General features: G+C 39.8%; 1 protein-coding gene across 1 annotated transcript; it reads left to right on the forward strand.

The window, feature by feature from the left end:
- The first annotated feature begins 3305 nt into the window (after positions 1 to 3305).
- Positions 3306 to 5782, forward strand: supt4h1 (SPT4 homolog, DSIF elongation factor subunit). Its single transcript, XM_083927126.1, has 5 exons — positions 3306 to 3456; positions 4151 to 4257; positions 4352 to 4407; positions 5352 to 5405; positions 5521 to 5782. The coding sequence occupies exons 1-5, from the start codon at positions 3388 to 3390 to the stop codon at positions 5586 to 5588; spliced, it is 354 nt and encodes a 117-aa protein (XP_083783252.1). The 5' UTR covers positions 3306 to 3387; the 3' UTR covers positions 5589 to 5782.
- Positions 5783 to 16832: the final 11050 nt, after the last annotated feature.

Here is a 16832-nt window from a genome sequence, read left to right on the forward strand (position 1 = left end):
TAACATCAGGTTTGTATTATAACATCAGTTTTGTATCATAACATCAGGTTTGTATTATAAATCACTGGTGAGACAGGAACATGGCTGTGGTTGTAGTTGGTTAAGCTGGAGCTGATGAGTTTTTCACAACGTTTGTTTCATCTTTAACATAATATATCTAAGACATAACACGTTTTATATAATTATGATAATAATGATAATAAATATTTTAATTTGTTTGTAAAGTGCTAACAAAAGCTTTCAAACGAATGCAGTAGAAAAAAGTACAATGTTTCACTCTGAGTAATGGACTAATATAAAATTAAGTACTTGAGTAAATGCATTAAGCTACTATACACCACCAGGACAAAAGAGCTATAGGTCTAATTCCCTTATTTGAAAAATGTGAAGAATAACTAAATAATAGGGTAGAAAAGACTGTGGGCAGAAAGATTGATACTGTAGATAGATAGATAGATAGATAGATAGATAGATAGATAGACAGACAGACAGACAGAAAGACAGATAGATAGATCTTGTATGAAAACACAATATTAATTCAACATTTTCTTTAAAACAAATAGCCTAATGATAAGTGATATTACAACATAGTGATATTATATTAATATTGAGAATAATAATAAAAAGGAAACTTGATAAATGCATATAGTTATATAGTCAAAACCAAAGAAAGGGAGAAAGACTAAATGGAATGTGACGCTTTGTGAATGTGTTCATAATAAAAAGACAGTTGAGTACCATTTCATTGAACAGGTTTACTAAAAAGTATGGATCAGTAAGGGACGTCTGATCCAGAGGGAAACCTTTATTGGACAGAAATCTGTGTGACTCCTGTGGCCCTATCAGGGAGTCAGCCATGGCAGCATTATCAAGAGTTAAGGGGGAAGTCCATGAACATACAGGATTTTAAAATGTAACAGGACGCCGGTGAGTTCAAATGCATCTACTTGGATTATAGGGCAATATTGGAACTATTGGCGACAGGCATGTGTTGCACCCAGGTGATGTATATTTTGGCACAAAAGAATACAACTCCACCCATTGTCCCTCACTATTCACAACGTTTTCACTGGTCTGGGTTCACGCAAAAAAAATAAAAATAAATCAATATTAATTTGATTCACAACACGTTTTCTGACATACTGGAACAAATGGTCATAATACGAAACATTTCAAGCGTAATCCCTGCAAGTGAAGTGACATTTTTATACAGGCGCACAACAGGGACCCGTCCATAGACATATAAAGAGTAGATGCCGCATCGAACGTTGGGCCGCGAGAAATGCGGCCGCCATCTTGGATCGGTCATCCTACCAGATAAGTTCTATGAGTGACTCGTTGAGCCTCTGAGTTGAGCAGCAGAAGGAACAAGATGCCAGAGCACTGTGCAGCGTATTCCTGCTCTAATCTAATATTACAATATTACAATTCATAATCAGTACGGTACAGTACAATTTTAAACAATTATACATAAATCCATGCATTTTTGAATGTTATAGTGAGTCCCTCAGGCTGTGGCAGGTAGATACATATTTAGCTGCCAGAGGAGCTGCTGTCCCTTATTTTATTATTATTATCTTGTCACAGTAGAGGCGTGGAGATTAGCCTCTGTGGGAATGTTAGTTAATTTACCCCCCGGCCAGATGTGTGTGTGTGTGTGTGTGTGTGTGTGTGTGTGTGTGTGTGTGTGTGTGTGTGTGTGTGTGTGTTCGTGTGTGTGTGTGTGTGTGTGTGTGTGCATGCCTGTGTAGATATGAAAGGAGAAGCAGGGAGGAGAGGGGTTGTCGTACATGCGGTCTAGTGTAAATGGATTGCACATTTCCAGCATTAGGTCAGCGGAGGATGTGCTGTGGTTTCATGAGAGGAAGACACTTCAGAGACAGTTCATCTCAGGTCACCTCAGATATTCTCAGTTTTGTTTTTTTAAAAATTGAACATGACATTGACATGAATTATGAGATAATTTTTCATGTCATGTCACTTTTTTTTTAAAAGTTTAGACTATCAAAGGAGAAGTGACAGAATCTGACCAATATCCTTTGCTGTTAAACTGTTTCATCAAACAGGAGCAACATGATGTGGGCTTTATTATAAAGAATGAATTAGAGATTTACGAGGCAAGCGTGAACATGTATTTCCACTCTGTGCCCGATATTCTCACAGCTGAACTAAATGTTCCATACATTTTTACTTGGTTCTCCACATCTCCACTTAAAGCAGGACGAACGTCACATGTTTGTAAACCAGAACTGATGAGTCCAGGCTTTTTTAGTTCAGTTGTACCAGAGAAGTTGAAACAGTCTGAAAAGAAAAAATCATACATTTATTTAACTAAGGAAAAATCTTAAATGGTTTGTATAATTTAAAATGGATATTACTGAACTATGCCCCGTGTTTTTGTTTGCACATTAAATACAATTACTACATAATTAAAATATGTAATAAAGAAGACATTCACACAATTAGACCTTGCCTAAAAACAAAGGACACAGTCATTTTAGATACTATACAAAGTACTCCTACAACATCACTTTCTTTACCAATTAGAGCTACACTCTCATTGGTAACTGTGCAAGAACAAAACAGTGTGAAAATGATCGACTTAACAAAATGTTATATATATTTTTATACCACACACACTCGCTCAAATGTGGACCCTCCCTCTCCTCTCCACTACCACGACTATGCGACTGGCAGAGCATGGATCATTTCTAAATATTTATAAACATATAGGGTTCGGCTCTTGTTTTTTTTTTTAGTGCTTTAAATGAAAGTGTGTCTGTTTGACTTGTATTTAGATGTGTCCAAAATGTCATCTCTCTCTCTGACCTAATTGTATTGATACTCTTGATTTATATGTATTTTAATTTTCTCTGTGTGTGTGTGTGTGTGTGTGTGCTTGCGTGTGTTTGTGTGTTTGTGTGTGTGTGTGTGTGTGTGTGTGTGTGTGAGAGAGAGAAAGAGAGAGAGTGAGTGAGAGAGAGATTTATGTATTCATGTATGAAATACAGCCTATTAATACTCTATAAATTATTTCTATTGTTGTGTTTATATTTATAGTGTTTGTAAAACACCGATCATACATCACATATATCATATATCAGAATATTCTATTACTGTTAATCCCACTATGAATATTAAAATACGCTGAACCGTGTCCTGTCCTTACACTGAGTGGAGCGGGCGACCGGGCCAAGATGGCGGCTCCACCGCTCGTCAGCGCCAATAGGCCCAACGTTCGATGAGGCGTCTACTCTTTATGTCTATGGACCCGTCTGTTCTGCTGTTGTACTCAGTGACGTCATTCCCCAGCGACTGCAACACAATCCAATTCATCTGTTTGATATTTCAGTATTACACCGGTGTTTTCTCCAGGAGCTTCACACTATGGCGTTGGAAACGGTCCCCAAAGACCTTCGCCACCTGCGGGCCTGTCTTCTCTGTTCTTTAGTGAAGGTAAACCGTGGATTTAGAGAAAGAAGACACCGAAGTTAGCTTCTTTGCTAACTGTTAGCCGCTTTCTGCGCCGTGTTTGGGTTCTGTCGTGTCTCACACACACAATTAAAACTTAAAAAAAAAGGTTTCATATTACTTTTATTAAGCAAATAACACCAAAAGACTGCTTTAACTCGTTCTCTTACGTCATTTGTTCACAATAGGGTAATTTCTTATAATTTGTTCGTCTTCTATCAAGCTACGTTAATTTGGCTAGAATCAAACATATAAATACATTTTTACACAACAGTTGACCCTGTTAAGAAGCAGTCTTGTTCTACTAAACAATCTATGTTATTGGAAGTAGTTTGTATCTTCCTTTACATTTTCCTTTTTCTAAGCCATCTTTAAATTGACTTTTTTGAAGTTAAAGAACATTATAACCGACACACAGACATTTGCATTCAAATAATACAGCCGTGTTAAAATAAAATAGAAAAAAAGAACATATACACTACATCACTTTATTTACCACCACTTCTACCAGTCTTACATCTATAGCCTAGGGCATACAGTTAAATGAGGGATGGTTCTAGCAGCAGTGGTGAAGCATGTCAGTGCTAAGCTAAATCCAGCTCTAGGTTGTCCTGGTGGTATTTCTCTTTTACATGATCCATTCTTGAGTACCAGCTCACCCCTATCCTATCCCCTATAGACCATTGACCAGTTTGAATACGACGGCTGTGACAACTGTGAGTCATACCTACAGATGAAGGGCAACCGAGAGATGGTTTATGAATGCACAAGTTCATCGTTTGATGGGTAAGCGTGGATTTAGCACAGATTATTCAACAACTTTCACATGGATTGAACTTATTTTTTTAAATATTTACCAATACTGTCTGTATGTCCACAGCGTGGTAGCCCAGATGAGTCCTGAGGACAGTTGGGTTGCTAAATGGCAGAGGATAGGTAAGGATGTACGCCTATACTAAAATCTGCAATAAGGAAACAGATGAACTCTTAAACAAGCCAAGAGACAAAGCAGAAACAGAGGAAAGAAAGCTGATCATTCCTCCGGGATTATATGATATATATCAATAATGATCCTTTTTACTTTACACGTTGTCGTTGTCTTATATGAATGGAGAGCAAATAAGATGAATGTGGTTTTTAAGTTAGGGCGCACACTCACACTGTCCATCCGTACGGTGCACCATGTTCCAGGGTACTTGTTCCCCCCCTCCAGGCCCGTTTGTACTCACACTACCTGGGCCTCGCGTGAATGCTTCTTGCTGCCTATACGTCAACACGCCGTAACACGTCACACCCATTGATTGACTATCGCGATGCGTCACTTTGTTTACAAATCTTTCCATAGACCTGAGTTTTTGTGCGTCTTGTCGACTGTTTTTGAATATTTTAATCTGACCAAATCTGCAGTAAACACTCCACCTCCGCATCACATCAATTTGAACCTTTCGCCGCCATTGTTTTAAATGTCTGCGCATGGTCCCTCCTTCTTTTTTCTATGTCCCAACAGGCGCACATAAAATTACGTCAAAACCGCCGTAGGCCTCGTGCTCGTACACGTGCAAACGTGCTTTAAAAAAGCCCACCTCTCCCAAACGGGCCGTGGACGGCAGCCGTACCGCTCCTAGGCGTGGTGCGTTTGCACTCACACTGGTCAAATGAACTAAACTTTAGCCGTGAAAGGTTCTTGGGCATGGTACGGATGGACAGTGTGAGTGCAACCTCAATATATACAAATGTAGGTGAGCGCAATCTTAATCACATCCTTTTCAAACATGTTTTTATTATTTTGTATATAAATATATATATTGGCTTGGGTCAATTTCAGTTTGAATTTTTATTGAGTCATAACATTTGTGCATATTTTCTGCTCCACCCTACAGGCAACTTCAAACCAGGTGTATATGCAGTGTCAGTGACTGGCAGATTACCTCCAGGTACACCTTATCTAACTGTGCTGCTCTATATGTGGCACACAGTGTTTGGCTTTTCATGTTTGGAGTTCCTTCCTTATTACATTTACTTACTGGCGTCTTTTCTCCTTTTCTGAAGGTGTGGTGAGGGAGTTGAAAAGCAGAAGTGTGATCTACAAATCCAGAGATACAGCAGTGAAGACATAGGCCTGAATGTTTCCAGTGGTCTGAGTAGCCACAACAGAGCGGCATCATACTGCAGCACCAACAACAGCAGGACTAAATGCCATCATGCCATTGTGTTTGATGTCCTATGGGACTGCCCTTCAACTGTTCACTTCTTGCTCTTGCGATTAGAATTATTACCACGGGTTCTTATAGAGAAGCTGATATTTTTGATTTCTTTGAATAACTTAGGGAAAATAAAGGTCTTTTTTATAATAAAAAAAGTGTTTCTTTTTTTAGCACAGTAATGTAAACGCATCAGTCTGTTATACAGTTAGTGAACTGCCATGATGGTTAGGTATGTTTGAGGGTGTTCCACAGCCGAAGATGACACATTACACTGGAAATACCTCAGAAAATGTCCCTTAAAAACAGCTTCCTATTTTCCACTGATAAAAAAAACAGTAACAAACAAAACCCATCCAGTTTCCCAGTTTACATTTCATGCACAATATTCATGCACAATACTCAAGACAGTAAATTTGTGTACAGAGAGAGGGGTCCTTTCTTTCCCTGAATCATCCTCAGCACCGTGCCTCGGTCGGTGTCCCTCAATGTGTCAATGACTAAACTCACTGCACTTGGAGAAATCATGAAAGACAACAGACCTAACTTCTTTAGCAAATAAATAATTTTTTTGGAGTAACAGAAGTACACTCCCTGGCCACTTTATTAGGCATACCTGGTGCTTAATAAAGTGTACGCGTGGTCTTCTGCTGCTGTTCCCTCTCTGCTAGAAAGTAGGTGGTGTTGTGTGTTCACAGATGCTCTCCTGAATTCCTCTGTTGGAACCAGTGGATATTTGAGTTACTGTTGCCTTTCTATCAGCTCCAACCAGTCTGCCCATTCTCCTCTGACCTCTGGCTAAAACAAGGCATTTGCGCCCACAGAACTGCCGCTCACTGGATCTTTCCTCTTTTTGGGGCCATTCTCTGTAAACTCTAGAGATGGTTGAGCGTGAAAATCCCAGTAGATCAGCAGTTTCTGAAATACTCAGAGCAGCCCGTCTGACACCAACAACCATTCCACGTTCTAAGTCACGTAAATCACCTTTCTTCCCTGTTCTGATGCTCGGTTTGAACTGCAGCACATCGTCTCGACCATGTCTACATGCCTAAATGCAGAGAGTTGCTGCCATGTGATTGGCTGATTAGAAAATTGCGTTACGAGCAGTTGGACAGGTGCACCTAATAAAGTGGCTGGTGAGTGTCGTAACTGTGACGTTTCTGGAGGCTTGCATCTTTTTGGTCTCTCTGTCTTTGTTTCTCTTTTCTCTCTCCCCAACCGGTGCAGACAGATGTCCGTCCTCCACAGAGCTGGGTCTGTCTGACATTCCTGCCTGTTAAAGGGAAGGTTTCCGTTGCCACTGTGTGCACAAGATTGCTGTTGCTGCTCATGGGGGAATTGTTGGGTCTCTGTACATTATAAATGTCAGAGTGTGGTCTTTACCCACTCTATATGTGAAGTGTCTCAAGATAACTTTTGTTATGAACTGGCACTGTAAATAAAATAGAATTGAAATTCGGTTCACATGTTAATGTCCCCATCAGGATGAATTATAACAACCTGTTGATCCTGTGATGTTTCATTCAGCACCTTCATCAGTTCACAAGTTAAATATCTCCAATACTAAATCACTGCAAAACTAATGAGCTTCCCCTCAGCCTCAGCTTTTGTGCTGATGTTGAAGCTAATGTTGCTTTGTTGGTAAATGGTGAACATACCTGCTAAACATCACCATTTTTAGCATTGTGAGCATGATGTTAGCATTTAGCTCAAAGCCCTGCTGTACTGCCTCACTGCATGCACTAGCATGGCTGTAGAGTGTTATATTCTTGTTACACTACACAGCATTCAAATCAGCACACAATCATGTTCAGATGTTGGACTCATTAGTGTCTCAATGTCCACCGAAGCAACAGAGGTGACTGTAATCACAGAGAAACCACTATAGTGTACTAGCACCTGATTTGAAACACCAGAAAGGAGGAGTTGTATCATTTCTGTTTAGAACAAATGCTACTGAAACATGCCAGTACTTATTTATTTGCGTCACAAGATGGAGCTTTTCACTGAGTACTGGAATTAAACGCAGTACCAAACATTACCAGTGAGGGGAACCACCAGTCAAAGTATTAGTGGTGTAAATGTAGTGGCATGATTCAGACCTAGTGCGTGTCACAAATGGTTACTCCAGTTACATTTGAAATGCTTTGTCGTTTCTGTCACTGCTGTAGCTACTGTTTCCTTTGTACATAGTGTGTAATAGCATCTGAGGTTTGTAGGTTGTTGTCCTGTACTGCTGTGTGTATTACTATTCAGCTGTAGCACACTATTGTTGGCTAATCTTACTGTTGGGGAAGATTTATTTATTGCTAGAGGGTCTGGGCATTGTCTCATTTGACTGTAACCTGATGGATCGGGGTCACGCACACCGAGGACTCTTTAAATGTCTGGAAGTGAGCACTGTAAGCTTGCCACTGTCTTATTATTAGGTAGGGGTTTCATTGTACGGGCACCTGGTGCTGGTATTTAGTTACAAAGGCACCGTTAGTGAGACTAAATATTGTCAGAGAATTACATTCATAAGAACAGAGGATGTGACAGGAGAACAGAAAGGTGTTTACATGGCTGCAGTAGATGATTTACAGATGAGAATTTGCCTGCACAGAAGTAAAACAACATTTATTCCCGGCTGGGATTTGAAATTCAGCAAAATAACACAATGAGAAAACAGCATGGGTTCAAATGTTTCTGTAACATGATATGGAGGAAAGCTGTCCTAGTTCCATGTATGCAGGAACATTTCTCACCTTACTTTTCTGGACACATTACAATGGTTGATATGAGAAAGAGTTGGAATGACGCGTAACACATGCCATGACCTAAATCTGTTTGTTTTCTTTTTACAGCAAGGAACAAGATCTATGTTAAATATCAGGAAGGGGTTTAACACATCTATTTTTTAATAATGATATAAGGATTCATTCGCAAAGAACATATATCTCATCCTCTCCTTTTTTATTTATTGTACCAAATCGTGTTTAAAGTGGTGTTGCGTTGTTTTGATTTAAATTTTTATTTTCTTGTTTTTATGGTGCAGTCAAGGGAATATCAATCAATCAACCAAGTGTTGCTTTATTCCTTTTTAAATCTGTTTTTACAGATGAACTCCTGTGTATCTCTGCAATGAAAGATACAAATATCCTGTAGGCTACTGTGGCTGGGTCATATACTGAAGAAATCCAAGGTGTTAAATATTACAGGCTTGCCTCCTCCCACAGCAATATTGATTTAGTAAGGTGTCGTGTACTGCAGGATGTGTAGGAGTGGAACATGAGGCCCTGTGCAGGCCGTGACACTGAAACCATGTTTCCACTAGAAGCATATTCAAACAACATGTGAGGACTCACTTAGTTTGAGTTGTTGTAGTCAGTGGAAACCCTCATGCGGCTCTCTTCATCCTTTTTAGTTTGCACTTGTAACAGCCATCTGTATTAACAGATCACTGAGGCTCATTCGCTGTACGCAGCGCTGATGCTACAGAGCGGCTAACTGACTGCAAACATCATTGATGGATGGATTTGTTGGCTCTGATAAAGAGGCACAGTTGTTACTCACAATTTACACGCTTCTAATAGAAGTACACATTTCTCTTAAAGGGGAACACCACATAGATTACAAATAACAATATGTTATTTATTTTTATTTTAGGAAAGTTCACTCAATATTTGTGAACAGGAGCTGCTCTCTCTACAGTCTATCTCTATATCTCTCTCAAGTATAAAGTGTGGAGCTGCTCCAAAGATGTTTTTTTTCTTTTTTTAACCCAAATGAGCTTTATTCTCTTGTACTGCTGTCAGTTGGGAAACAGAAACTGTTCCCATACACACAGAATATTCTCCTGGCTGCTCTCAGTCTCATCTGTAACATATTTCACAATTCGTTGACTATGGAGCAGCTCCACACTTTATACTTGATGACATCACTAATTTGAGTTTTAGCAGTCTAGTTTTTGGATTTGAGAGAGCTTTTTATGTTTCCTCATATTTTTGAACTGTCCTCGATCATAGGAATGACATGCATGAATATTGAAAATGAGCGTAGTTCCCCTTTACTGGTCGTGTCTGGTTGGTAACTAACCTTAACCATGCGACTTCGATGCCAAACCTTAATCATCTCGTGAGACTTTTGTGCACCCATCTAAACATGACCCCCTTCAGTGGTAGCCACGAGAGACCATTTTACACTTAAGACTTAAAATGGACCATTTTTCAGTTCATCATAAGTTGCTGTTAGAATTTTTTCAGCAATCTAAATAGGAAGTTCAGCACGCAGAGGCACCGTTATTATCTCTAAACCATCTCCGTCATGTTCACAGTGTCCCCGACTGCTGCCACACAAAGAACAAGATGACCACAACACAGAAGTTGACTTTTTGGTAGAAATTCATCTGTGATATAGTGTATGTAGCCTCATGTGTACGGACAAATGAAAATGAACCATCAGTTTACCAGTGTGAAGCGCTTAACATGTGCTGTATAAAAAAAGGTTATTAGTATTATGAATGTGAAGTGTTAAGTGGGCTCAGTGTTCTGTTCTGCTCTGTGGAGAGTAAACGGACGGCCTGGTTCTCCTTGTGTTGTTGGGATACTGACGACATGCAGCTCAGGTAGACAAAGACACCGTGGTGCGAATGAAGTAATGAATTACATGTCTTTTGAACTAAAGAAACAGAACTGAAAAACATACAAATCAAATATCACTGTTATTCAAATGTACAGGATATTTCTCATTCTTTCCATCATAAAGGGAACAGAGAATCTACCTACAGTCGTTGGAGACAGTTTATAATCAAATGAGAAGTAAACCACAAGTCACCGTGTACACCTCCATGTGGGTTTGAACTCGATGCAGAACTGAGTGTATGTGTACATGAGGGCAAACTCATTTCACTGTTCACTTTGACCTGCTACATAAAACAAAACAACTCCATACCAAGCTGCACTTTTTTTTTTATCCCTTTTGTAACCAGGTAATTTGATCTCTTTTCTCTTCAAACTGCCTGTGGGTGAAGTCATTTCACGAGAGATGCGAACTAAAAACAAAACTGAGAGCTGGGCTCAGTGCTGCAAGACTTCCACAACCGCAGGCGTTGTCAGGAAGGCCTTCAGCTCCGCCCATGTGCTCTTCTCTACACACACCGAGCGCTGTAGCAGCATCTGAGCAGAGCGAGACGGAGCACGCCCTTCGTTTTCACACTCACTCGTCTGCCTGCCACGGCCTCAATGGTGCTCACTACTTTGGCTTTTGCCCTTATTTGGAAATGCTAAGGCTTTAAGCTAAAGGGAAGGTATTAGATCAGAAAATGAGGTGTTGACTCAAGGTTTAGATTGCCCCGGCTGCTTGGTGACCTCTGCTAGAAAAAGAGACAAAGCTAATGGAGGTTTCTTCAGGGTTGTGCTGTCTGACAGGGATAAAGGGGCGATATGGAAGTAAAGGGCATGTATTTTACATGGGGGGTGGACATTATCAACAGAAGGCCACGCACACTTAACTGTGTGTGTGTGTGTGTGTGTGTGTGTTTCATCAGGCTGACAACACTTCCTGTCTCTTGCAGACTAGAAAGCAGCTACAGAACAGAGAGCGCTTTGTCCTATCTATGGATTTCAATTCCTTTTTACCAATGATGGCACCTGCTTCAGGAAAACAGGGGACATCCAGTCCTTGAGTTTATTAAATTAGGGAGTACTCAAATCCTTTCTCAAGTACCAAGGCATCCATGTCAATTACTCCATTAGAAGTCCTGCATTCCTGTTCATTCCACTAAAGTAAAAACTGTTCTCAGATAAACGTATTTAAAAGTAGTAAATAAAGGACGCACTATGCAGTAAAATTTCCCCTGTGACGGATGTATTACTATGTGTGACATTATTAGATCGTTCACAGTTATGCATCAATGAGTAAGCAGCATTTTAAAGATGCTGATTTAACTATTTTATAGCACGCAGAATTACTCATGTTGTCAGTGATTTACAGGCATAAATAGGTTTTCAATGACAAACATGCATGTATTTGCTTGCATAGATGCATAAAAAGTGAAATAAATGTATTACTTTTACAACCTTGAACTCTTCTAATAATCGGAGTAAATTTCACATAATAGATTTGTAAATGTTCAGTTCAATATTGTAATTTGGGTTCTTGTGGTTACATTGACAAAATGATGAGACAGAATTATAGTTTGCCCTGCAAAAAAGACACCATGTGTAGGACAAGGACAGTTAGAAAGGTGCTAAACAATGACAGGGACAGGCACTAAAGCAGAGCATTTCAGACAGAGAGTGAACACAGGTATATTCAGACAGACACTATAAGAAAATGAAGGCATGTAAACACATCATCATAGTAGAAACTAAACTACAAGTATGAACCTGAAAATAAGCATAATATGAGGCCTATAATGTCAAATCTTAATCTGAAAGTACCTATAGCTGTCAAACAAATGTATATATATATGTAAAAATAATAAAGTACAAGTATTAGGTACAGATCAGGAGTAAATCTACTTTCCCCTGGTGCTCTGCGGTTTAGAGCAGCTCAGGCCTCTGTGGAGCTTGCAGGCCTGGGAGGGAAATAAGCTTCTGGGTGGCTCGGCGGTGTTGACACCCGGCCCAGGAGGAGCTTGGAGAGCGCAGGCGGGGAGGGGAAATGGCTGCCGGCCCAGATAAGGTCTATCAGGGACCAGCTTTAGTGTACTCCTCACACAGGGAGTTAGGATCACTTCCCCACGCTGGCACACGCACAGACGCTCGCGGTGGTCTGCCAGATGAAGCAGCAGCACTTCAGCAGAGACCGGTGACTCAATAAGTTGAAGAGGGCACGGATTAGTAAAAAGCGGGGCAGGGGTCAGGAGATTTGGAGGGTTGAAGGCTAAAAAAAATGTGTGGCTTGCAAAGACACCATATGCTGAATATTAAGTCTTCATTGTGAGTGATGTGTTTTAATCGTAATTGGAGCATCACGAGTGACTAAATATGAATAAATGGATGAATACCCAGAATCTCTCTACAGTCGGCTTGTGTTTCATCTTATTGAGAGTCACATTCAGCATGAGATACAAGTGTTTCACAGGCACAGCGAGCTGACGTCACCTTGCGTGTCTTTTTATGAATTTAGCATCAGAACCGTGATGTCTTTATTGTGTAGTGGACACAAAACACACTTACATTCTGCAGGGTGTGTTTCTCTCATCCACTGCCCTCAAAGGTATTAATGTTACAATAATGACATCTCTTTTTCTCTCTCAGCCATTAACCTACATGATCTCCCAGACAGGAATAGACGTCATGGAAGACGTAACCACGTTGCATTTTTATAAACACGCCCATGTTGTTTCAAATCCTCAGTGGGAAACTCAAAGTATCATGTTTTACTATCTTTTTGAGGTACTTTACTTGAGTGTTTCCATTTTATGCTACTTAATTCATATATATGGTACATTTTTACAACTATATTTATTTGACAGCTATAGTTATAGGTTCACACGAAGATTTCACATAAAATAAAACATATGAGCTTATAAAATGCAACCCAATTGAGCTTGTGACCTTTTACAAGAAGCAGCATGTAGTTTTAGACATTTCACGTGTCTATGAGTTGATAGAGGTTCCATCAAATAAGGGTTTCCTCTCTAAACGTCACAAAAATACCACCCAAAATCAAAGAAATGAATATATTTTTGTGTAACAGAACCTTTTTTTCCTATCACGTCACCTTAGGTTAGGAACCACTCGGCTGATAGAGTTAAAACGGGCTTCGCCTAAACCAGCTTTATAGACATTTATGCAACAGTATTAACAATTACAACAAACAATGATGTCATATGTAAAAATATATCCCCATTTACAGGGATAAAACAAACACGTTTACTTTTAATACCTATTTTACTTTAGGGGAACTTTACCTGCAGGACCTTTGGGAGTATTGTCACAGTAAAGGATCTGAATACTTAAATCCATGCTACAGCTGTACATCATGTTTTCTAAAAATGACATCACTGCATTTATTAGAGCAGATTTCAAAAGCCTATGAAGGCAAAAATGACTGATAAGAAGGAGCTGTGAGGTCTAAAAGGAATGAAAAGAGGAAAAACCCTTATTTTAAATTAAAATTAAGTTCAAATGTGTGTGATACTTGTCACTCTGTCACAGTGCACACAGGCTGCTGGTGCTCCTTCAGAGAGCTTTTTTTGTGACCTAGATTAAACTGTCAACTACCAGAGAAGCAAAAAACGAACTAGTCTTTGCCTCAAGAGAGAAAGGTTGGGTTTCTATGGAACCGATCCGTTTTTAGAGTTGTTCAAACCTGCATTTGTACGCTCTCCTACTAACCCCCCTCCCCAGGTTAGCATTAAGAGAACCCCCACGGTTACAGTTGGACTTTTACATTTAGCAGGAAGTGAAACCTGTGGCCTTTCACTTTTCAACCAACAGAAAGGTAATGCTAATCATAAGGGATGGAAATGTCGCTCAACACTCAAACAAATGTACATTAAAGGGTTACCGTTGTTGTAATTGTTCTTACTATATATATATATATATATATGAGCCCTGTAGTGTTTTTTGTTGTAATACAGACTTGAAAAAATGAGCCTATCCTTTAAAGTGAAAGTCAACTGCAGCACCGTTTTAACCTGAATTCTCTTGATCAAAAGAGGACTTTCAGCATGTGAGCATTGCAGCTATCCTTTAATGATGTAGTTTAGTGCTTTAAAACGGATATCAGTTCAAATGGTTTCATTCTGAACAAACTAAAATGGAAAATGACTTTTTAAACAGTTCACAATGCTGCTGCTCATCCTGTCGCTTCTATCGGTTTTACATCTGAGCTGGTGGGCCTCGCTTCAGGCAAAACTATTGACTCATCCGTCAGAAATATGTCCAGAAGACATTGTTATTTCTAGAAAATAAGTCACTAAACTAATCTAACTAATAGACAGTCAGAATATTAGTGAACCCATCATACCACAGGAACTATTTTACTCATCAGGAACTTGTACCCAAACCGCCTTCATCTCTCTGCTCTCTGAGCAGATGTGTGCAACACTTCACATATCCTTTTATATATTACGGTATGTACAATACCTTACATTTTATTGTTGTATGTTTTTTACTTTTTTTGTGTATATTGTTTTAGGTTGATTGTGTGTAGGATTATAGCCCAAGCGAAAATCTTATCTCAAGTCATACACAAATCTGACCAGCCATGCCCTACTAAATATTATATGTATATGAATGTACATATAACACATACAAGTCATGAAACCGAACTTGATGTGAAATATAAATGTAAAATGCACTGCAAATAGGTCACGTTCGTGTTGTAATCTGTCTTGGCGTTCCTGTTCCGTAGACAAAACTGCACGAAGCTACAGAACGTCTACATAAGTATAAATGACGCCATCGTTCGCTGCATCACGCCAGTATAGATGTGGTCAAGATGGAAAAAACTGAGCTTAAGCCTTAAAAGGATTTGATTTGAGGTGGATTTAGAAAAATGAAATGATTAAAAGGAAATCTTGGACGTGTTCTAGTGTTTGTACTTAAAGACTTAATTGTTAGTATTTGTTTCCCATTTGGTTTTTGTCAGTGTGATCGAAAAAGTGATCTCCTTGTCAGCGTTTTTAAAAGGCGCCTGCAGAAGGCAGAGCGTTAAGACGGAAGAGGAGAAAGAGAGCGGCTGTGACTGTTAGACCTCTTCCTGTGGTTACATCACGTGGCTGTGGAGGGTTCAAAAGGAGACGACTTCTTCTTCTTCGTCTTCATCCACTCCTCGGACTCCACAGAAGACACCTGCGAGGCTGCCGGACAACCGTAGCTTCAAACAAGAGAAAGTAAACGAAGGTTGAGGTAAAGTATGATGGACGACATTGTGTATTTAATGCTAGAATTATTTGTGTCGCTATGGTACAATTTTTTTTTTTTTTTTATCCGTCAGATAATAACAGGGGAGCCAGCGTTTCAGCTTTTACTTCTGCATTTCTTTTGACTTCTGGTGTGAGTGAGTTCTGTTCACTCACAGTTCAGTCAAGTCCATTTTGAATGAAGTCCATTTTTGGATGAAAACCATACTCACTCTTTTTTTTCACTTTACTTAAAATCATTTAAGTGTATTTAAGTGTGTAATGTATCTACTGGATCTTTTCATTCACTCCATTATGTTATGGATCCGATAACAGGTATCTGCAGTTATTTTACAAGACTTTTGAACACACCTAGTGATCTGTTGCTCACAGAAAAGCTTACTCACGCCTGCCAAAATGGCTTCCTCAAGATAGCGCTTCCTCTGGCAAGTCATTTAGTTTCTGACATTTGCCTCAAAATCTGCACTGAGGAGCAGTTTGAGACTTTTGGATGCTCTTTTGTCTTGTACAAAAAATGCTAACAGGTCTCACTTTGATTTGAACGAGCTGAATGTAGAACCACTCGTGCACATGTTTCAAGACAAATCAGGAAGTGTGTATTTTCTGGTTCGACAGTAAAGCGAGGGCCGTCTGTCTGAGGGTTTCAGTTTGGTGTAGAAGTGTGTGTGTGTGTGTGTGTGTGTGTGTGTGTGTGGGCAGGGGTTGTTGCGTGTGTACAGCTGCCGACGCGAACACAGGTGCAGAAGAAGAGAGAAGTGTGAGAAGACAGAAGACGACGGTGGATGTACAGTGCAGTCATCCATAAAGTAGAAAGCACTACTAAACTCATCGCCACAGTGTAGTGTTTCCTACTTTATGGATGAGTGTACTGTGGGCTTCAGGGAGAGGAGAGAGGCCCCCACGTGGAGCCCGCGCAGGAAGTCAGAAAAGAGGAAGCTGCTTTGTCTCACAAGGCCACGCATTGTCCAGAGTGTTGTCACTTCACATGGGCGGTGTGTGGCACTGAGCAAGGCTCGCGACTCTTTTCTCCATTTTGTAATTCACCTGTTTCCTCTGTCCTGAAATGAAAAGACATAATCCTGTACATATGATGTATGATCTGTGTGATATACAATAAAGATGAAGATGAAAAAGCACCTTGAGTTGACTTATTTTCCCCAGGACATTACAGAATCAGTGTTTTCTGTGAAAATATACATATTTTATTCCTGTAAAAAGATCCATATTCAAACAAACCACCACAATTTCAAGTCAACGAGTCCTCTGTGTACTACATCTTCAGTGACTGTTCCTTCATCAAC

This window comes from Echiichthys vipera (assembly GCF_963691815.1).
Source record: "Echiichthys vipera genome assembly, chromosome: 14".
Taxonomy (NCBI): domain Eukaryota; kingdom Metazoa; phylum Chordata; class Actinopteri; order Perciformes; family Trachinidae; genus Echiichthys; species Echiichthys vipera.